The 22,103-nt window shown below is 44.6% G+C and overlaps 2 protein-coding genes across 9 annotated transcripts in view; both read right to left on the bottom strand.

Moving 5' to 3' along the window:
• Nucleotides 1–229: 229 nt before the first annotated feature.
• C2H19orf67 (chromosome 2 C19orf67 homolog) lies at nucleotides 230–15,258 on the bottom strand. 3 transcript variants are annotated; one of them, XM_028717290.2, is made up of 7 exons: nucleotides 11,002–15,258; nucleotides 7,579–7,880; nucleotides 6,432–6,576; nucleotides 4,744–4,844; nucleotides 3,167–3,352; nucleotides 2,818–2,940; nucleotides 230–973 (listed from the first exon to the last, which is right to left on the bottom strand). In XM_028717290.2, exons 2-7 carry the CDS (start codon nucleotides 7,854–7,856, stop codon nucleotides 799–801), a joined length of 1,008 nt encoding a protein of 335 aa, XP_028573123.1. In that variant the 5' UTR covers nucleotides 7,857–7,880; nucleotides 11,002–15,258; the 3' UTR covers nucleotides 230–798. The 3 variants fall into 3 exon arrangements, with proteins under 3 accessions (XP_028573123.1, XP_028573126.1, XP_028573125.1); XM_028717293.2 differs by having other exon boundaries at nucleotides 6,432–6,573; XM_028717292.2 differs by having other exon boundaries at nucleotides 11,253–15,258.
• A 145-nt stretch (nucleotides 15,259–15,403) lies between these two features.
• The window catches only part of PKN1 (protein kinase N1), a 60,075-nt gene continuing 53,375 nt past the window's right edge, over nucleotides 15,404–22,103 (bottom strand). For all 6 annotated transcript variants that reach the window (XM_028717289.2, XM_028717283.2, XM_028717285.2 and 3 more), the window contains exon 22: nucleotides 15,404–21,151. In XM_028717289.2, the coding sequence (XP_028573122.2) occupies nucleotides 20,948–21,151 (204 nt within the window). In that variant the 3' untranslated portion in view covers nucleotides 15,404–20,947. The remainder of the gene's footprint in view (nucleotides 21,152–22,103) is intronic.

Here is a 22,103-nt window from a genome sequence, read left to right as displayed (position 1 = left end):
CACTGTATATTACTGCTGATTTTTGGGGGGCCTATTTCTTGTTCTCTTATGTTAACTAGATCACGTTCTAGATCTGTTCTAAATATTTATTTAGACAGCTTTCTAATTTTGTGCACCACCCTAAACATTGTCAAAATGAATTGTCAAGACTGGAGCTGAAAGATGAAAGGATATTGAATCTGATCGTCTCCAGCACCCTTCTACTTCTGAGAAAAGTTCCACACATCAGTAAAGTTGAGCCTGAAAATAGTCACCACTTCTTTATTAAGAAAGCTATACATAGACATTTTAAAAATAAAAAGCTTTCTAGATGTCCCCACTTAGGTATTTCAGATACTTTGACCTGCCTTAAGCCACAAGTGACTAGAGCTCAGAGGGAAACAGGGAATTCAAAGGCAAATGTGACTTCCAGCTCTATCCAGCTGCACCTTGTAAGGAGGCGCACTAGAGCCTCAGTACTTTGGTGATATGGCTTATCTCAAAGTGGGTTGTGCCTGTTCAGTGGCCAGGCATAGGAAGCCAGCAGAAGGGCAGACAAGTATATTCTTGTTCAAAAAATATCAGTCACATCTCATTGCAAGCAGTGCAAGCACAAGAGGATTAACATTAGGAAGGGGGTGACCTCAGAATTTTTCAACTTCAACACAAAAATCCTAAACTGGCATATCTGCATGCCAATATCTAGCATGACCTCACTGTGCCTAATGTGAGGGTAGCATCTTATGCCACATATGTGACATTGGTGGTGGCAGGAGGCAGTGGGCTGCCCCTTGGTGGCATACCATAAAGGTACGTTTTTCACTGCACCTGTTCCCCTGAGCTCACCCAGCAGGAGGACTCGCGGTTCAGCATACTGGCGCTCTGAGCACTGAGCATCTGCACCAAGAGGTCCGTGGCGAGCGTGTGGGAGGGTTCCTCAAACCCAATTGTCAGGAGCTGCTGGTAATCCCCCATGGGCTGGCGGCACAAGACCCTGTGGGAAGAAAAGGCAAAGTGGGTGGCGGCATCCGTGCTATTTTTAACGTCGTTTGAAATTAGTTCGAACTCATCACTGCTTTTATTGTTTTGGGCTCCTGTATACCACAATTGTGATTCAGTGGTACATAAATGGTTGATATAAAAACCTAAACATCCAGGTAAGTTCAGCCCCCTGATTTTAATGAGCAGTCACTACAGCATGGCTACATAGGGTTGCCACTTTTGTTCTGACAAAATACAGGGGTGTGGGAGGGGGCATTATTATTATTATTTCCATCTGGTGCTGAAGTGACTTCAAAGCAATCCATTACAGTCTATTGCAGCCTAACAGGATGGCCCCTCTGGAATTTGTTACACACACAAAGACAAATTTGTAAATCTGTCTGTTCTTGGCTACCCAGAGCTCAAATACATGACTTTTCAACCACCCTTTAAAGCACATGCACTTGGAGAGGATCCCTAACTTGAGAGAGAGAGAGAGAGAAGACTTGAAATACAGGACAAAACTGTATCTATATAGGACGTAAGCATTTTACATTGAAATACGGGACAACCATGTACTGTACAGGACAGGTGGCAATCCTACCGGCTACAGGAATACACAGGAAGGCATGTTTAAAGCCACAGGGGAAGCCAATGTGGTCTCCTTCAGATACTTCGGACTACAACTCCCATCATCCCTGACCATTGGCTATACTGGCTGGGCTGAAGATACTTGTAGTCCAAAATATCTGAAGGGCACCTGGAATACCTTCACCCTGCATGTCACTTTGCACTTCAGCAGACACAGCTATGACTAAGCTACATTCCACATTTGCCACTGTCAGAATGTGCCCCTTACGAGTACATCTTTTCCCAGAAGCAAGAGGAAATTCAGTGTTCGAAGGTGGTTTGTGGTGTTGTTTTTATTTTCATGCTTGTTTCTTTGCATTCATTCTTCCAGAAAGCACAAACCAGCATTCAGGCATCAGTCTTCAGTCATAATATTGAATCAAGTGCCAGGCATCAGCTGCACTTGTATTTACCATAGTAAAAAATGTGTGGGAAGTTTCAACCCACTCATCAGATAAGAGAAAAGCCGCTTGCCATACACACATTTCAAGCTATATCCCACAATGCAGAAATGCCTTAAAATTACAACTGTGTTGGTATCTGGAACAGTTGTGACCCCTGGTTTAAAGTTCTTCCTGAATAACTTCCTGTTACATGTCTGGGAGGGTGCCAAAGACAGTGCAGACAGGAGTAAGTGTATTTTTCATAGTGTATGTGTCTGCTTCACTTTCAAAGCTTAAAATAGGGAAATGATGTTAGATGCCACAGCTGGGTATCTTTGCCAACAGTGTTTAAAAGAATCAAACAGTGAAGCCCATGATTTCTGAAAGAAAGGCACGTCCTGAAGTTAGCTCATGTTGACCTAAAGTTTAGCTATTTGTCGAAGTTTGGTGAATATATTACAGTGGTGTGCAGAAAGAAATAGTCTGGCGAGACTGCTGGATGAAGGTAAATGTAGGTTTTAAATGTGGCCAAGATAGCATGGGATAGTGTTAATCTATTGGCTCCGATTCATACTTGAAGAAGCAGGAAGGAGGTGAAGCCTGAAAGGAAGCAATCTGCTTTACCAACAAGTACTAAAAAGAGAAGAACAGGTTGTCTTTCTGTCTATTGCCCCCAGTGGGTTCAGGTAGGTTATTGAAAGCTTTGGTGCACCACCTGTCTTAACTGTTAGGAGATCTTGAGTATGCAATATTGCTTTGTAAACATAAAGCACATTGGTAGACCACACAAGACTCAAGTCAGCCCACTGCTGTTCTAGACAGCACTTCCCTGCTGCATGCTTACCAGGAGAGCACATCGGAGCTGTGGTCACTGTCAGGATCCAAAGGCACCCAGCGCCCAATGGACCAGAGCTTCTGCATCTTCGCTGTTGTCTCATCTCCTGTATCCCGGAAGCACAGAAAGTAGCTACAACAGAAGGACAAGGTTGCAGTTAGGCAGTGAAGAATGGGGAAGGCCAGTCAAGCAAGCCTCAGGAAAGTGGCAGTGGAATAAAACCACACCAAGACCTGCATCAAGTAGCCTGAAGTAGTGGAGCAGAGGAATAAGGTGGGGAGGGGGGGGGTCAGTGCCAGATATGGCTCTCCGTTCAGGTCCCCTACACCCCATATCTCCAGGGTGTCCTGCAACTCACTATTCTGTCCGGGGTGTTTGATTCCGGCAAGCAGAGCCTTCCAAGATATCGAGGTTCCAGCGCATCTTCTTATAGAGGTTGCGGGGAATATGGGCAGCTGTGTAGGGTGCTGGGATGCAATATCGGAAGATGGAAACTTGTCGCAACTCATTCAGCCAAAACTTTCCACAGAAGAAGCATGAGACACTGGTAGTGATTGACAGACAGGTAAGAGCAGCTGTGCATGAGATCGGATATAGAGCACATAACTTACAAAACACATGCAAAAAGCTAATGATTACATTTTCCAGTTAAACCAGTTTTCCAGATGATTTGCAAATATAAAGCTAGCTTGCTATAACTGAATGTTGGGTTTGAAATATATTTCCCAGAAACAGAGACCCAAAGCTAAACAATTCGGGAGAGATGTGGGAGGACAATGTAAAAATAATAATAATATTGAATATATTTTGAAAGGGACTTCATTTTTAAATATGCTACTTTCTGTCTTGAAAAAAAATCTAGCTGGAAGACCGTATTGGTACAAAGAGTCTCCTGCCTTTGGACTGAATCTTGTGTGCTTCATGGTATGCAGAGAGCTGATTTATTTCAATGCTGTGCATTCTATTATTTAAAAATTAATATTATTGTTTGGCATTTATAGACTGCAGGTTGGAACCAACGTAGACCTAAGCGAAAGCCACGTAGCAGTATAGTTGTTCCACTGGTGAAATGTTTATGGCAGTAGAGTATTGCTGTGTAACTGAATGCATAAGCAGGTTGCTGGTGACTTTGTTGCACAATAGATTGCACAATCTGTTGTGCAATGACTTTTCGCTAATGCAACTGCATTGGATTCCTCTGGTGCGTAATATGAAAACGTACCCATTCCCTAATGCAAGAACCTTTGTGCTAGCAGACAGGGAACACCAAATACATCCCTGTCCAATTAAGCATGTGCCTCTGGGAAGCTCACAAGATGAAATCAACAACATTCAAATATAACCACCTATCAATTAAAATAATCAAACAGCACTAGCTCAAAAATTAACAAAAGCAGCATGGAACTAATAAAACAGGACTACAAGCCAGCAAGGGAGAAACAAAATGGTTGTAAGAGCTAAACTCTAGTGACTAGGTAAAGGGACCCCTGACCATTAGGTCCAGTCATGGCCGACTCTGGGGTTGCGGCGCTCATCTCACTTTATTGGCCGAGGGAGCCAGCATGCAGCTTCCGGGTCATGTGGCCAGCATGACTAAGCCGCTTCTGGCGAACCAGAGCAGAGCACGGAAACGCCGTTTACCTTCCCGCCAGAGCGGTACCTATTTATCTACTTGCACTTTGATGTGCTTTCGAACTGCTAGGTTGGCAGGAGCAGGGACCAAGCAACGGGAGCTCACCCCATCGCAGGGATTTGAACTGCCGACCTTCTGATCGGCAAGTCCTAGGCTCTGTGGTTTAACCCACAGCACCACCCGCATCCCTAAAACTCTAGTGACTAGCAGGCACCAATTCCAGAGCAACCTGCTCCTCCTAGCACTCTGGGGCCACTTGTGCCACACTTGGGCACATGCAAGTCTTGGAGACTGTCTCCTACCTGAATGGGTCAGTGTCTTCTAAAGAGACAAAGCTGAAAGAAGCATACATCAGCACCAGTTGCTCAAGCTGGCAGGCCAACTGCTGGGAGATCTCCAGGAGCTGTGGGGGAAAGTGCAGAATTGCAAATTCAGGATGCACAATCTTAGCTGATTGGGAGTTTGGGCACAACAAATCCACTTCCCCAGAAGTTTAGACTTTTTGCAGTAAGGAAAGTGACAGGCGAAATGCTCTGGAGCATGTGGGATTTGACAGAACATCATCTAACCTCCTTGCAAGCAAATTGGGATGGGTGGTCAATAAACAGGTTGTCTGGAAGTGCTCCAAAGGCTTGAAAGGGCAAGTTCTTGAGCAGTGGGAAGTGAGAGATGAGACCTCTGTCCTTCTGGTTGCATACGTCGGGAAAAACCTGGACACGCCCCTAAGGGTGAAATGTTTTGTGCCAGCCAAGCTCTTCATACCTGGATTTGTCTATTTAATTATTATAAAGGTATATATCTACCTTTCTAATGCCTATCTATTATTCAAGGCAGTGTATAGTAATTATAATCACAGCAGAAAAATACAATAATAAATATGAATGTAAAAATAAAATACAGTAACAGAGACAGGCATGGCTGATCAAAGTCAGTCTTCAGTAAAAGGCACTTCGACCTTCAGCCTGCCCAAATGAAAACAGAAGGCTGCCAAAGAAGAGGAGAAGGAGGGGGTCTTCTAGATTTCATGAGGCAAGCTGTTCCACTGGTGCAGCTACTGAGAAAGCCCTATCCCTTGTCCTAAGAGCCATCCTTACACAATGGATGGGTATCTGCCAGAAGCACAGAGGGTGGGAAGCACAACTAAGTCCAGCAGAATTTCACCCTTGGTCAGCTATGAGTTTGCTGACAACAGACAGTAAAGGAAAGTGGGTGAGAGTTCAGCCTGCCTTAGATCTTTGACCAACCCAGTTGCTGACATTTAATAATAATTAAAAATAAAAATTATTATTTTTACCCTGCCCATTTGACTGGGTTGCCCCAAACACTCTGGGAAGCTTTCAACAGGATAGACAAAAACACAGCAAAACAACAAACAAACAAACAAACAAACAAACAAACAGAATATCACACATTAAAAGCCCTTGTATTGAAGTGTATTCCTCCAGATTGTATTGGGGGTTTGAGCTATCCGATTTCACTGATTGCCCACTTCACCCTGAAATAACTTGTATCCGTAGATTTCTTCTTCCCAAACTACACACACTTGTAATGGAAAAACAAGCTATTTGCACAGTTGCTTCAATGAGTAATATGAGATTTATTATTATTTTAAGCAGAAAAGAAAAGACTCTGTGACTGTGAAGAAGAAAGGGAAGGGCATTGGCCAAGGGTGGGCTGGATGCTGACTAGAAAATTCAGGTGCAGTTTTGGAATGCCATTCAATAAAGTTTGATTGCGAAGGGGAGAAGGGAGCCCTGATGCAAAAGAGACTTTTAATGTTCATTTCAGTTCCTTTTCCAGAGCCAAAAATTGTAGCCTTTTGATTCCAAGCACTTCTTCCATAGAGCCTCCTCCCCCCACTTTTTTTCCCTTTTCAGATCAGTTCTGCAAAGGTGCAAACAGAATGTCATGTAAGCTTTTTGAACCAGTTTAGATGAAGCGACTGTGCCTCCCAACTCTATGGGGATTTCCCTCCTTGGCCCAGACTCACGCGCCTCCTCACTGGTTCCTGTGGGGGTCTTAAATAAGGAGTGCAGCTTCGCGCTGTGGATTCCAGGTAGTGGAAGTAAGGCTGGCACATCTGCAGGAACGTGGGCATGGCTTTGGCAAATTGCTCCTTCTGCATTCTGTCTCTGCTGAAAATAGGAGGCCCACAATATGGTCATCACACCGGGAGGAAATGCAGCGACTCTCTTTGCTCTCCATTCCAAGCCCCTCTTCTTGCTGGGCACATGCTAGACCCACACTGCATATTCCGCTACTGGGGAAGTGCATCATGGCCACAACCCAGGACTGACTTGAGGATTCTGGCACCGTCCAGCTGCAAAACTAGACCGGACAGCCCCTTGGCTTGCTATCTCTCTGGCAATAATGTACAGTGGTACCTCAGGTTACATATGCTTCAGGTTACATACTCCGCTAACCCAGAAATAGTGCCTCGGGTTAAGAACTTTGCTTCAGGATGAGAATGTAAATTGCACCATGGCCGCAGCAGGAGGCCCCATTAAAGTGGTGCTTCAGGTTAAGAACAGTTTCAGGTTAAGAACAGACCTCCGGAACAAATTAAGTACTTAACCTGAGGTACTACTGTAGTATGAAAACTTCATTCCCAAGCAGTCCATCAACTAAAGAGTGGCCCAATAAGCCCTGTGCATTTTCCAGGTCACTCCAGGTATTTCCCCTGATCAATTTGGCCTAATTTGGGGAGGGGGGGTCCCAAGAAGAGGGCAAGCCCCTGGAGGAGGAAAACTGGGTGTGTAAGTTCCACACACCCACACACCCACCCTCCACTGTGGGAGAGTAAGAGTTCTCCATTACGTTTGCCACTTAGCAAGAATCCAAAGGGTGCACAGGAACTCACTCAAAATCAAGTCCCACTAAAGCGTAGATTCAGCAAGCAGAAAATTTGTGGGGATCTCAAATTTTGGGTTTCATAGTTAATGGAGCTACCTTAGACATCACTCTGCCCTAGGACTAGCCCAGCCAGCCTCCCTCTTTCAAGTCCTTGCTCCTCCCTAATCTGCAGTGGCTTCATAATTACAGTCGCCTCAAAGTGTCTCCCCAGCAAATCTGTGGACTGCCCAGATTGCCCAAAGACTGCCCACCTCCTCCCTAGCCCTGACTCAGCCCCCTGCCACCTGTACAGCAGATACGTCTGGAAGTCCTCTGCTTTCTTCAGCAAATACTTGAGCTTTTCCGTAATGGGAGCCAGGAGTTTCTCCAAAGTTACATTCATTTCTCCAGGTGATTCTGGCTGGGGTGGGGCGCTGCTCAGCCAGTGGGTCTCTGCTGTGGGTGTGGAGATCAGGCAGAGCCCAGGGCTGTGAGGACTGAGGCTCAGGGTGCCTTCAGGGCTGGAAGAGGGAACATCCAGTGAGCCATCAGACAGACAACTGTACCCTTGCTTGCTGGCCATCTTCAATGACCAGCCTCAGGGAAACTGCCAAGAGAAAGGAAGAAAGTTAAGCATCAGGACAGCTTAAAAGTAAAGGTAAAGGGACCCCTGACCATTAGGTCCAGTCGTGACCGACTCTGGGGTTGCAGCGCTCATCTCACTTTATTGGCCGAGGGAGCCGGGGTACAGCTTCCGGGTCATGTGGTCAGCATGACAAAGCCGCTTCTGGTGAACCAGAGCAGCACATGGAAACGCCGTTTACCTTCCAGCCGGAGCAGTACCTATTTATCTACCGTACTTGCACTTTGACGTGCTTTCAAACTGCTAGGTGGGCAGGAGCAGGGACCGAGCAACGGGAGCTCACCCCGTCGCGGGGATTTGAACCGCCGACCTTCTGATTGGCAAGTCCTAGGCTCTGTGGTTTAACCCACAGTGCCACCCGCGTCCCAGAGACAGCTTACCCATCACCCATTACCATCAGGACAGCTTACCCATTCCCAAAAGGGCTTTAGGTTTCTAGACCAGTCCTTTGCCCAAGCCCCCCTGTTAGAGCCAGTGAGGTGTAGGGGATAGAGTCCTGTGTTCAAACCCTGCTCTCCTCATGAAGTTCACTGGGTGACATGTGGCTGTTTGTCTTATCTCAGTATGTAGAACCTGTGCATACTGTTCTGAACATCCAGTAGTGTTACAAATGGGTTAGACATTTGACATTTTTATTGTGTGTTTCTTACAAAAGATATGCGGGCAGACATGCAACATGGCTTTAAATTGGGATCCATTATATTTTATTTGTTAGAGATTTCTTACCCTCCCCTTACAATAAGGTCCCAGGACGGCTTACAACAATAAAGCACACTATTATTAAAATAAATAAAGCAGTTAAGAGCATAAAACTATAAATGTGCAAAAACAAATAAAAACAGTTCCATATATTTTTTTAAAACCCAATTAAAAACAGTTCAGTTTATAAAAAATTAAAAGGAACTCCAGTACAGATGCAGTACAGATGAGAAAAAGATTAGACAAATTCAGGAAGGATCAGGCTGCCCATGGCTCTGAGCTTTGGTGGTTCCAGCACCAAAGGCAGAACACTTCCAAATACTAGTTCCTGGGGAACCAAGCTGCTCAGGTGATACTTGTGAGCTTTCCATAGGCATTTAGTGGACCACTGTGGGAAAGAGGGTGCAGATAGATAGGCCTTCAGTATGATCTAGCAAGGCTCCCCTTACGCTCTTAAAATTGCTTTACAAATGGCGACTGCAACAAAATGTTTCGGTGTATCCCCCCACCCTTCACCCAGAGTCCTTGTCTAGTCAGAATGAAACAAGGAGCTTTGTAGGTCTCTGATGGGGGTGACCCTCAGGAGTGGAAGTATACCCGTTTCTGTTCCCACAGCCCAACTTCTAGCACTTTACCTGTGTTGCTATATGACCCTAGAGGCCTGAAAGACTCACACCTGGGCATTTTATAGCTGCTGTTGTAAGATTGGGGCTTGGTCATCAGAGGGTTAATAGACTGTTACAGGGACTGTTGGGAACTTTCTGATTGTTGGTGGACAATTCATTTGTTAGGGAAATTACAGGTAAATGCCACACAATGAGAAGGAGCTAGCTGGGGAGATAGGCGAGAGTCATTTTGGCTAAAGGCATCCTTTTCTGTCTCCTCTAATCTAATCTGTGTCTGGGAAAGGGAACAAAGGAGGTAGACTGAGGTTAGACTGAGGTCAGGGGAGCCACACAGGGAGAAGGCTGAGCTGAGGTTTGTGGGCTGCTTAAGCATCTCTGGGGATCTGACATGGGTACCTTGGCATTTGCTTTGTTGGCATCTTTGTGCAGTCTGCCTTTACCTATCAGTTTGTAAATAAACTCAAGTATTAGTCTCCACAGCAGAACCCACCTTTAAATGACAATTCTGGAACTTGGGAGGAAAGCTCTAGCATGAAAGTGCTCAACTGAAACTAATTAAAAAGTTGAATTCTATTCATTTGGGTCTGAATTGAGACAATGGTTTCCTGTCCTGGTGCAGGTTCTCATTTACTCAGATGATTCTGTCGTCACCAATTATCACTGCTGCTGTGATAGGCCATTTTGCAGGCATTTACATTATGCTTGAATTGTCACAGAGTGTACTTGTTACATTCTATTCTGCTGCCATTTAATGCCTGCCTTTACACACACACCCCTTTGCATTAGGAGTGGTGAGCCAGGCCAAAATGGTGAGTGGGACAAAAGTTGATAGGGTATAGGGCCTCACACAGAGACTGCCATTTCTCCCTGCTGGTAGGCAGCAAAATAAAGCAATCAGAGCAGCAAACAGGTAGGAATTGTTTCCTATCACTGTATTTTCATACTAGTAAATGGTTAACCGGTTGAATTGCTGCCTTTCATACAGCTGTTAAAGGAACAATTATTAATAGATAAGGTTGTCAATGGCTGCCATCTATGATGGCTGTGCTCTGTCTTCATAATCCACCTCAGTACTTGATTACTGCAATGCACTCAGTGTGGAGCTACCCTTGGACCTGGTCCAGAAGCTGCAGCTGTGGCTCGACTGTTGGTGGGGACAGATTACTACCACCAGCACATAATTTCAGTGCTGAAAAGCTTGTACTGGCTGCCTATACATTAATGGGCCAAGTATTAACTGACAAGGCCCCTAACAACTTGGGTTCAGGATATCCTTACTTAGGGGCAGACATTGGTAATCTTTGGTAACATGGCACCCTGTGCAAGGCCAAATTTGGCCCCTCCAAAAAGATCTTCTCAATTTTGTGCCCCCTTGGCTCGGGGGAACGACCTGTATTGTCCTAAATCTGGCACTGCCTTATTTCTTATATTCTGGAGATATCACTGTGATCTTTCCGGGGTGTGTGTGTCTCCGTTACTAGTCCCCCATGTTTCAGAGGAACGGTTCATCTCCACCAGGAGCCATGCGAGGGTCCAATTCTGTGGAACTCACTCCTGACTGGAAATCAGACAATTTCCTTCCTTGTTGAACTTGCTTTCTGCTTCAGCAGGCATTTTAAGTTGTTTGTGCTATCTATGGTTTTCAGACTGATAGATTGTTTTAGTGATTGTGGTGGGGGAAAGAAGGCTAGAAATACTGGAAATAAACAAAATATGCAAATCCCCCAATTTTAATGCCTGCCACCCTCTACAATACTCACTACAAGGTGTCAGAAGCCTGAAGAGGCCAATGCCCTCCCCTCCCTTTAAGATGGGTGTTTTTTTAACTGACTTCCTAACATTCTATGTTCAACTGCTCTCAACCATAGAGTTAAATCAATAGGCCTGCATAAGCTTCTGGTTTCTTTGCAGCCTCCTGTCCTCCCACCTGCCCGCTCCATCTCTGTAGGATTATGGAGCAGTAGATATCTTTGTGTGGGTTGGGAACCTGTTGAAGAAAATGGAGACGTACCTGTAGCAGATACTGAGAGTAGTCCGCACACTGCTAAGGTTATAACTGTGATGGCCCCACACTTGGCCAATTTGGACTTTTCTAGAAAGCTATGACTATCAGGGTTCACCTGGAGGGGGCCCATCCCAGCCAATAGCCTTTTTGCCACCTCTGGTGGCAACATGTTCTACCCAGGCAGGGCTTCCTCCTCCTCATTTCAGAATCCAGAACAGGTGACACAATCATAGTGATGAGAAAGGCTAGATGTATGGCTGCTTGTGGACCACTCTTCAAGAATGCAAGTGCACAGCTAAAAAAACCCGTTTTCTCCTTTGAGTGTCAACATATTGTCCCTGCCGTGGCTGAAAAGCACATGTTATTGTATGGAAGAAGGCTGGGTAATCCTGAATCCTTCAGTCACACCTTTACATGCTCTGCATCCTACTGTTCCTGCACTAAAACAGAATAGCTTCACCCAGCACCACCTAATAACTGAATTATAAAAAAGGAAGTTCTCTCTGAACAATATGGCAAATACCTTCATGGTCTGTTTGTATTCACTGCAGCTTCCCAAAGGTTCACAGCCGGGACTTGAGAGTTATCAGCTTCACCATAACTATAAAGCACTAATGTTCCAAAGTAAACATTACATACAAATGTATGCAATAAAACTGTGGTGCATGGAGTTTTTAAAAGCAAGAAGTTGCTTTAGGGGGAGGCAGTTTAGAGCACCGTAGGAAGGAAGTGCTGAATTTCTTTTCCCCACCCAGTCTTTCTCTGCTGCAATCAGCCACTACTGCCCCAATCAGCTGCAGCTCCTCCTAGAATCCAGGTGTGCTTGCAAGGATAAATACATGTTTGGAACTCCATGATGGGAGCCCCTCATTTGGAATGAAGAAGTGGCAACATTTCCTCCACCTGCTGAAAATCCTCTCTGAAGTTGCTTTTCTCTTTAAAAATCAGAACAGAGAGGCTTTGTTACTCCCACGTCTTGGTGTGTGGCACCAAGATTGGCTCTAAGTAATGAGAGATTGATTTCTCTGGCCACAGAGGGCTGAGCTATCACAATGACAGCATGCACACACTGTCCCTTTAAAGCACATCCAAAACACATTAGTTAATGATAATTAAGAGTAATAAGAAATGCAGAATAAGTGATAAAGAATGAAAAATCATCAGAGGTGTTGACAGAAGTCTAAAATATTGTATAAGACAAGAAGTTATGTTATATGATTGTTGGAAATGATATGTTTAAAAAAACTAATAAAAATGTATAAACAACAACAACAACAAAGAGTTACAATTCTTAGCAACCATTAACAAACTAGTGTTCAGAATTCTTTGAGGGAAAGAAGTTGTTTCGGATGTGCTTTAAAGGCATAGCATTTACAGGTTTTAGGAGGGTGGGTCTAACTTACATCTCCCAGAATGCTTCCATGAACTTTTAAATTTGCATTTGAGCCCCTGCTAATGCAATTTATGCAAGCATGTGATAATTTGTAATGCAAAGGAAAATGTGTGTGGATGGGAAGCAGTTATAATCTGAATAAGAATCCTGTGTATTTTTTTTCATTCACATTGCAAAGTGCAGCATAGTGCGGTCCCAGGGAAATTCAAGTCGAAAGTAAGCCTTGTTGTGTTCAATGGGATGTACTACTGGGATAAAGCTCCTCCCACCTCTGACCATTGGCTGAGTTGGCTGGAGCTGATGGGAGCTGGATTTCAGCAACATGAGGGGGTGACACGTTTTCCATCCTTGTCTTTAACTTCCAAGTAATCAGTTTCCTTATGTGCTTTTGGTCTTTTCACAGTCCGCTTTGGGATGTGGTGAACCAACATTTTCCAGCAAACCTGTGAATACTAAAGTTTCTTTCAGGGAATGATACATACTTATGCCGTGCTTTCTCCTTTTGGATGGCTGGGGTGAGGAGTGGGGTGGACATCACGCTGCCCAATTACAGAGAATGAGCAGCAGTCCTTGCTACTGCTCTAATGCCACTTTCAATGGCTTCAATGCTAATACTATTCAGGATGAATCATCTGAATGCAGAAGGAAGATTGGTCTAGAACTAGTACTCCCTTACACTTGCTTGCCGATGGGGAACTCAACCTTCCTGGGATGTTGCCTCCAGAGCGAACGCAGGATTCCTATAAGTTAGCACATGGGTAGGCAAACCAAGGCCCGGGGGCCAGATCCAGCCCAATTGCCTTCTAAATCCAGCCCATGGATGGTCCAGGAATTAGCGTGTTTTTACATGAGTAGAATGTGTCCTTTTATTTAAAATGCATGTCTGGGTTATTTGTGGGACATAGGAATTCATTCATTTCCCCCCTCAAAATATAGTCCGGCCTACCACAAGGTCTGAGGGACAGTGGACCGGCCCCCTGCTGAAAAAGTTTGCTGACCCCTGAGTTAACACTTGAAAGCAAATTGTCCTATGGGGTATTGATGAGAGAGAAGCAAAATGTGATGGGGAATATCCGTAAAGGCACACAAAAAAAACCTCCCCAAGCAGCTGTTCTCGTGTGGAAATATATTGTGTATGGCTGTGTTTGTATGTTTCCATACTTTTTAGCTGCTTGACCACTTTTTCTTTGTACTTCAAAATACTTGCAACTTTCTACTACATGTGCTGTTCCATATCTGTAAAGCCGTGAGACTGCCGTTGCCTCTGTGGCAGCAGTACCTGCTACAGTTAATTACCAGTAAAGAGCCCTTTTTAAGGGTGGGGAGGACAAGGCATCATCCTGCTCCAGGATAAGGAGAAAAGGATCTGAAGGGTGGCACTGGCCTTGGGTGGTGGGGAGTTGTCAGAAAGCCCTTCATAACCATTCATTCCCCCTCCACGTGAGGACGCACCCTGGGGTTATCTGAAGAACCCCCAGTGAATAGCAGGTTTCATGGTTTTTCATTCCTCTTACCAAAGCTGCCAAGCTTTGCTCACGCCATGCGATGCTTGTTGAATTGCTCCAATCTGGACTCACATCTCTACTCCCAGCAAGCACTTGCCTTTTCTCAGTAAGCAGCCACAGTAGTAGTTGTGCAATCTAGTTCTTCAGTGCTTCAGCATTTTTAACTCCCATCCAGCTTTAGTAAGAGTGTTGCCAGGTGGTGTTTACTGTGGAACTGATTCTGCTCATGCATTCAAGGGTTGAGTTTTCCTTTCTTTCTTTGCAACATCCACATGTCGTCAATGGCATCAAAATGCCAGCCTGCATTTTTATCCCTCACTTAATCAAGGTTGAAAAATTCCGTAGAAAATCTGATGCTAAAAATAACCTGTTAACGGTGGCCTGCGTGTGATATATGAATGACTCACTTTACAGAATTAAGCGCCTGTCTAGCAGCGCCATCATCCCTTAAAGCAAGCAGAAGCAGATCTGACTTTTTCACCTTTGCTGGATTCTGAAGAGGATAAAAGAAAAAGAAAAGAACAACCTCTTGCAATGGGCTCCATGTCAAAAGGTGGCTAGATCTCCACCTACCTCACACTAACAATGGGCATAAAAAGTCAGTCATGTGGTCCCCAGAGCATAAATATAAAGGACAAGGTGGTCTAGCCACGCTACCGTCCCCTAAACCTTTTCACAGTATGGATACTGGTTATTTAAGCTTTCATCTTCCAGCCTATTGGAAGTGTCCTGCAGAGTTTTAAGTAGGCAGGAAGATGAAAGCTTCACACACATAACTTGGCTTCACTTCAGTGGTGGGAAAGCAGGTAGCAGGGCTGCTGAAAAACAGGACTGTGGTCCAACATCCTTAATAGTTGCACGGAGGAAGAAATGCTAACAGGGATGTAGCACACCTGCTGAAATTCCCTCTATGCAGCTCTTACAGGTGCAAAGTACTGCCCTCTCTTATAAGCCACCATATCAGTAGCGACTATGTCTTATTGACACAACCAGTTCAAGCCATTTATGACTCACTCAAAATGGTGGCCCAGCATGGATTAGCTGGGGCATTAAGCCATTGATAAATTCTGTGTTTTTCCTTTAGTAAGTCATATGCAAAAAGGAAAAGAGGACACAAAGAAACTTCTGAACACCCATTGCTGATAAATGCCAAAACATGATGTGTGCCGTGCAATAGAGGTATCACAGCAGGAGGGCTTAATAATTTACAGACCTGCAACATGGACAAAATCTTTAAGGATTAGGCATCAACCTCTTCATTGATTCAAATGAGTTTAATCTAACGGTGAATTTCCATCATCCTACAGCTCAAGCTGTATACAGAATACAGCACATTAGGAAGGAGACCAGAGTGAGCAGGTATGAAATTGGTCCGAAAACATTTTTTCAAAGTGGCAACTTCAATATCACACAGATGTACAGCGGTGGACAGGGAAGGAGGTGCTTTAGCCGAGGCACATGGGAAGAAGGGGCTTTCTAACCGCCAGTGACAGGAAATGGCTACGTGTGCTATTTTGCTTGATTGCTTTAGCTAATTCCCTACACTTTACAGAGAAATGTTCTGTACCAGCAAGAGGTTGCAGATGAAGCTGTCCACCTTGGGAGGAATGATATACAGAGGAATGATGTCCACAGAGATGGCAATCCATGTTATGTTAGTGACACTTTGGAAAAATTAGCTTCAGCCATTAGAATAAGGTAGCATTGTCTAGTAGGGGGGAAAAGCAGACTCGTTTGATTTAGTTCTGTTAACTCCAATAGTAAAAGGACAGTTTACATGAAAGGAAATACAGGCCAATAGCATAAAGCAATTGTACACTAGCCTATCACCATAAAGTCACCTGCTACAAGACTCTAAGTCATCCCGGCTGCCCCTTTGCATTATAAACCAGGTACACAGATCAAGCACATTTGTAGGCAGAGACGGGAAGGTGAACACAATCAACTTCAGCAAGATTCCCTTTCATTCAACTCTACTCCCAACATCCTGATAGCCTGCTAGTGACTGTTCTGGTATCTGATTATGCTATTTGTGAGAATAATAGGGTGCCAAAGGTCCAGTGAGGAATCAAAGGCTGCTGGGAGCATATATTGCATGGTAGGATGACTGAAGATGGAAACAATCATGGGATGCAATCTTTTAATTTCTCCTCTATAGTGGAGTAAGCCAAACAAAGTGGACACAGAGTTGAGCCCAGCAAGAGGGTTTAAAACCAGAGGGAAGTTGACCCTGAGGAATCAGCATTGAAGAATTGCACCCATTCTTTCAACTTCCCCACCATCACCCCCCAAAATGTCCCCACTAATGAGCAACAGAACGTGGAACTTTCTGCCCCTGCTGCACTCTCGGTCTCCCTCCACAGTAAACTAAGCCAGGGCTATGTGGGTGGAGCCTGTGCTTAAAATCCAGATTCTGCACCAAGGTAAGCTGAATTCTGTGAGCTGTATAGATCATACAAAATACACAGATTTGTACGTATTTACTTGCTTTGAACAGGCAAAGAGAGCTATGCAGAAAACCGAAGCCTGGGTTACTAGAAATCTTTCGCTTCTCCTTTGGCTTCTGAGATTTCTGTAAGACATTACGGACATGCTTTCAAGAGCATAACTGTGACATTAAGAATTAGAAACTTGATTTTAGGAAAATGAAAGCTGAGGTTTTAATGTGCTGGAGTCTGTGTCCAGAATCAAATTTGAAGCTTGCTAACACAGCCCCAAAATCCAGACTGCCCCAATGTTTCACTGCTTTACTGCAGAACACACTACAGTGGTGCCTCGCAAGACGAAATTAATTCGTTCTGCGAGTTTTTTTGTCTTGCGATTTTTTTCGTCTTGCGAAGCACGGTTTCGGAAAAGTTTTGGAAAAGCTTCAAAAATCACCAAAGTCTTCAAAAACCTCAAAAAAGGCTACCACACCGCGTGCTATGAGTTGCTCCTCAAAGTCAAGTCGCAACTGTATTAACGGTTTTAAGAAAAAGGAAACAAACTTGCAAGACGTTTTCATCTTGCGAAGCAAGCCCATAGGGAAAATCGTCTTGCGAAGCAACTCAAAAAACCAAAAACCCTTTCGTCTTGCGAGTTTTTCGTCTTGCGAGGCATTCGTCTTGCAAGGTACCACTGTATCTGTGCTTACTGCAACACTCCCCCCCTTTCCAGCCTATAGTTTTAAGACTTGGGAATCATGGTGCTCCATATCCAAATATTGCACACTATCTATAAGAGCCTCCTCCACCCACCACCCACCGCATTAGCTACCCCTCTTCTGCCAAAATTTACCCACAAAGTCAGTGTTAGAGTTAAGAACGGAACCCAAGAGACCTTGGATCCAATTCATGGAAGGACTGGAAACAGAACTGAGTCCTGCCTTTTGCCCGAAGAAGAGCTCTGCTCACTTGCAAGGCTTTTGGTCAGATAGCCTCCAATATGTTAAGGACTAAGTCTACACTTTAAAACTCATGCTTTATATAAGCAGAGAAGTGAAAGATCCAGACAGCATTTTGTGGCCACAGTGCGATTCTGGTCAGGCAACAGAGGTAGTTTCAGTAGGCAAGACAGAGTTTCAAGTCCACAGCATGATGGTGTCTCCTAGCACAAAATCCATAAAGCTACTTAAGTTTGGACGTAGCCCTGTGAAAGATGTAAGAGGCAATGCAAGCAAAGAGGCACAGAGGAAGTTAACAGTGTATCTGGGAACCAAAGCTACTACTCTCTTTCCAGAGTACAGGCTGAAACACAGAAGCCTTAAAAGCAAGCCCTCCCAAGTCTAGGACAGAACAAAAAGCCCTGACTTTAAAGCAGGTTGCACTGCAATTCAAGACAAGTAGGCTCAAATTTGTCAATTGTGTTAAAAGGAAAGGAGATCAACCAGCATGAATCCAATATACATACAAGGGCCAAAAAAGAATGAAGAAGAAAACAAACTGCAAGCTGCTTCAAGAAGCCACATATGCTTCAGTTCAGGAGAGACTAAGGGGCAGAGCAATACCCTCCCCATACAAAACACTAGACAAAACCCTGGCCCTAGTTCTCCTGCGGCAGCAACTTTTACAAAACCCTTTGGTACCCCTTTAAGAGGCAAAGCTGGAATTCTCTCCCTCCAACCCCTGTGGGACGGGACCTTCAGTTTTTTCTTCAAATAGCCCCCAACTCCTGTGTTTTGGTCTCAAAACAGAATTGCATGAGCATGGTAAAAGCTGAAGTTGAAATAGGGGAAGACTGCAAATAAGAGGAACATCCCCTGAAAGTAAGTAGGAGGCTGCAAGTATGTTCAGGAACCTGCCCTGTTCTGAAGGCATAAGGAGGCCCTGAGCCCTTGTGCTGATACACTAGAAGAGGAGATGTCCGCTATAACCTCCTGGCCAAAAAGACAGAAATGGATTTGCCTTTTTAAGAATGCATACTCAAAGAGTAACTAATCTGTGTTCAATGATCTCAATAACCCTTTTTATACATGAAACCGATGAGAGTACTTTAGTAAAAAAGGTGGGTTTCCTCATTCTTTTCACATAGGTTTATGGGCAGAGTGAAACTTCTAAATCTGTCTTCCACAACCTGATGGCTTCCATGTTTTCTCTGACAACAACTCCCAACAGGCCAAGCCAACCTGTATTAAAGGAGGCCAATGTGAGTTGTGATCCAAAACACTGGGAGAGCACCAGGTTGGGGAAGGGTTACTAATCAACATTAGAAATCCAAGTAGAGAACCAGGTAATAGTAGCTACGCCAAATTGATCACATATAAAAGGGTATCATAGTGGTCATGTGATATGAGCCACAGAGCATTTATCTTGAATGCAGCTCACAGCACCAGGCAAGAGTTTGCCAGTATTTTTAAAAATATGTAATATCTATCTATCTATAATGAATCTCGGGAACATTCGTAGGAAATGAACAAATAGTACTCAGGACAGATTTCTCTAAAGGAGAAAGGAGCAACATAACTCTGCAGCATTTATGCTCAGGATATTTCCATCAAGGACCACTAATGGGGAGATGTTGCCTCCATCAAACTTCTTGCACTCGTAAGAGAATTTGCTTGGGGCCCAGGCAGAGCCACACTCACACCAGCAAGGGCTGTTCTCAAACTCTTCCCTATAGGTGCACATTGCCCCTTTCTCAACAAATCTCTGAACTGCCAAAGCTCAAGCCCAGGCAGAACCCCTTACTCACCCTTCTGTGAGCTAATTTCTCCCTAGCAGAGCAGGGCAAGGAGGATGTTGTCAGCACTCAAAAGGGGAGGGTTTCGGTTTTTTTTTTTTTAGAAAGCTACCCTCCAAAATAAAAAGCAAACCAGGAGCGGAATATGGGGATGGAGTTCCCAAACCATCACCTATTCCCTTAGCATGGCAGCTAGCAGATGTCGCTGCAAAAGCTGAGACATGCGATGGAAATAACATTAAGACATGATGGTGATTTCCAAGTGGTAGATTTGAATTAATAAATGTTTCTGAAATTCATTATTACCTGGGCTCAGTGAACTATTCTGTCTAGCTTGCAATACTTGGCTGGATTATGAATCAAGTGTTGTTTCCTCCTGAGGAGTTCCTCTCCAGCTTTGTATGTTAAACAGGACTCTTGAGTGTGCATGGCCAGCAGTCGGCAGAAGAAGTGCCAGAAGTCAGCTGCTGTTTAGTAGGCACAGAAGTTCTTTAATGTTAACTGCTACTTCATGATGAAACAAGCTCTCGTAGATTGCTGTAATCTACGTGACCAAGCCCACCCAAAGTGTCACCTCTACCTGGGTCAATCAATGATCCTGACTGTTTCTTGCAAGCACGTTAGAAGGCTCTCTCCCCCCCTGCTTATCTTGACCTAAAACACTCCCTTGGCCTCAGGTGAATTTGTTCAGGGCATGTTTGTGTGCTTGAATTTCTGCCATGGCTGGCACTGGGGCAGGTGAAACCATTCTGATTCCCAGCAAGGGCAATATAACAATGCACCTATGCGTTGCACAGTCAGCACATATATGCCAATGTTATGAACTGGAGAGAATCTGGGGGGCCAAAGCAGGCAAGCTTTCCTCCCAAAAGCTTACACATTCAGAGCCGGTTCCATTATAGAGCCAAGGGGAATTTGTCCACCACTGAAGTTTGAACCACCAAACCTTTACAGTACATTTTTAGAGAAAAGATGCAAGACAGTGGTGCAAAACAGGACAAAGAAGGTTTCCCCTTCTGGGTTAGGAGTTCAAAACATTGGGTTTCAACAAAAACGCCAGAAGGGCAAGCCATATCTTTGGAAGATTTTTGTTTTTTAAGGAAGGGAAAAAATCTCAGGCATTTGTTAGGTCAGGGAAAGGCCTTTTGGCTTCTGTGGCTCCAACACCTATGGATTTCTATTCGTGGGAAAGCCTATTTGCTCATTTTTGCAGGCAGTTTGGGAATCAGTGGATAAGCACATGCTATCACAGAGACTCCTCTGCCCAAGTCTCGGGGCCAACAGCGTCTGTTCTATTGGGCTTGGCCGTCTTTCTTTCTATCTCTTTCTCTGCCCCTCCCCTAGAGCTAGCCAGTGTCCAAGTGTCTGCATGAATGATACTGTGTCCTGAAGGGTGCAGAAGTACTTCTGGGGCTTTCGCGGTCTAGGCTCAGAGCTGGCATATGTCGGTGAACGTTAACTCTACACCCATGAAGTTGGCAGTGCTGCTGGGCTGTCCCAGCTCCACTCGCGGAGCTAACAGCAGGGCTAGCAAGCGTCTCGAGTCACTGGTGGAGCAGAGCCCTGCCCCATTACAGGGCTGGCAGTGGTGGTGTGTTTTTTTCTTCTTTGGGGGTGGGAATCTCCTTGCCCCCCAACTCCTAGAGCTAGCAGGCATTGGAAACATAGTCAAAGTCCTTGAAGGCATCCTGCTCCTTTTGGGTGAGGGGCCGTGATTCACGGGGCGGCGTCAGCATAGCCGCTTCGGCTGTGAACTCCTCGTCAAAGTTGCTGATGTCTTCGCGGCCCTTGACTACTGGCACAAATGGTGGCTTGATCTTGCGGGCCAGCAGGGCTTCCCAGTCAATGCTCTGTGGAGATAAGAGAGGAGAGAGAGAAAACCATCAGGGACTTTTGATAAATATCCCATGGAGGGCTGTGAGAGAAGCTGCATGGTACTGGAATGATACAGCGGACAATGCAGTAGGAGCAGCAATATAGACCAGCACACATTTAAAGCAGTACCATACTGCTTCGGGTTATTCCCAAATAATCGTGGGAGCTATAGTTTGTTAAGGGTTCTGAGATTCTGAGAGCTGTTAGGTGACCCCTGTTCCCGTCACATAGCTACCATTCCCAGAGTTCACTGGGAAGAGGGACTGATTGTTGGACTATTCTGGAAACTGTAGATCTTTTGAGGGGGTCTCCTAGCAACTCTCAGGACCCTTAAGAGACTCCACTTCCCTGAGGAGCCATGACTGTTTAAAGAGGTACAAAACCCAGCCATCAACATATATAAATCTCTGTTACTAGCAAACCAATTTGATATACAGGGATTGAGGGAGGAATGAATAAAGAACGAGAGATCTCAGTTTCAACCACACAGTGAAAAACTGTTTTAAGTGCTATAACAAGGGTGTCTCTGGACCTTAAATTGAGGCTCATACGACAAAAAATATTATTTAGAATATACTGTTTGTTAAAAAAGGGCTATCTAAGGTATCTAACTGTTGGAGATGCAATAGGGATAATGCTTCTCTAAAACACATTTTTTTCAAGTGTCCTATATTGAAAGATTTTTGGCAGAAGGTAACTGAAACTATCAACAGAACTGTACGGAACAGCCTTATGTTTACAGAGCAAAATATCCTTTTGAATTATATGTCCAGCACATGGAACCTTACAAAAGGACAAAATAAGTGGACTCTCTGTGCCCTTACCATGGCAAAAAGACTGAAACTAATGAACTGGAAAAATAAAAATGTGGCTCTCTTCTACGATTGGATTGAAGGCTTATACTGTAATAGGTTAAGATCTGGTGAA

This window comes from Podarcis muralis, chromosome 2, assembly GCF_964188315.1.
Source record: "Podarcis muralis chromosome 2, rPodMur119.hap1.1, whole genome shotgun sequence".
Classification (NCBI taxonomy): domain Eukaryota; kingdom Metazoa; phylum Chordata; class Lepidosauria; order Squamata; family Lacertidae; genus Podarcis; species Podarcis muralis.
Note: the sequence above shows the minus strand (reverse complement) of the source record. Positions and strands in the feature narration are given on the sequence as shown.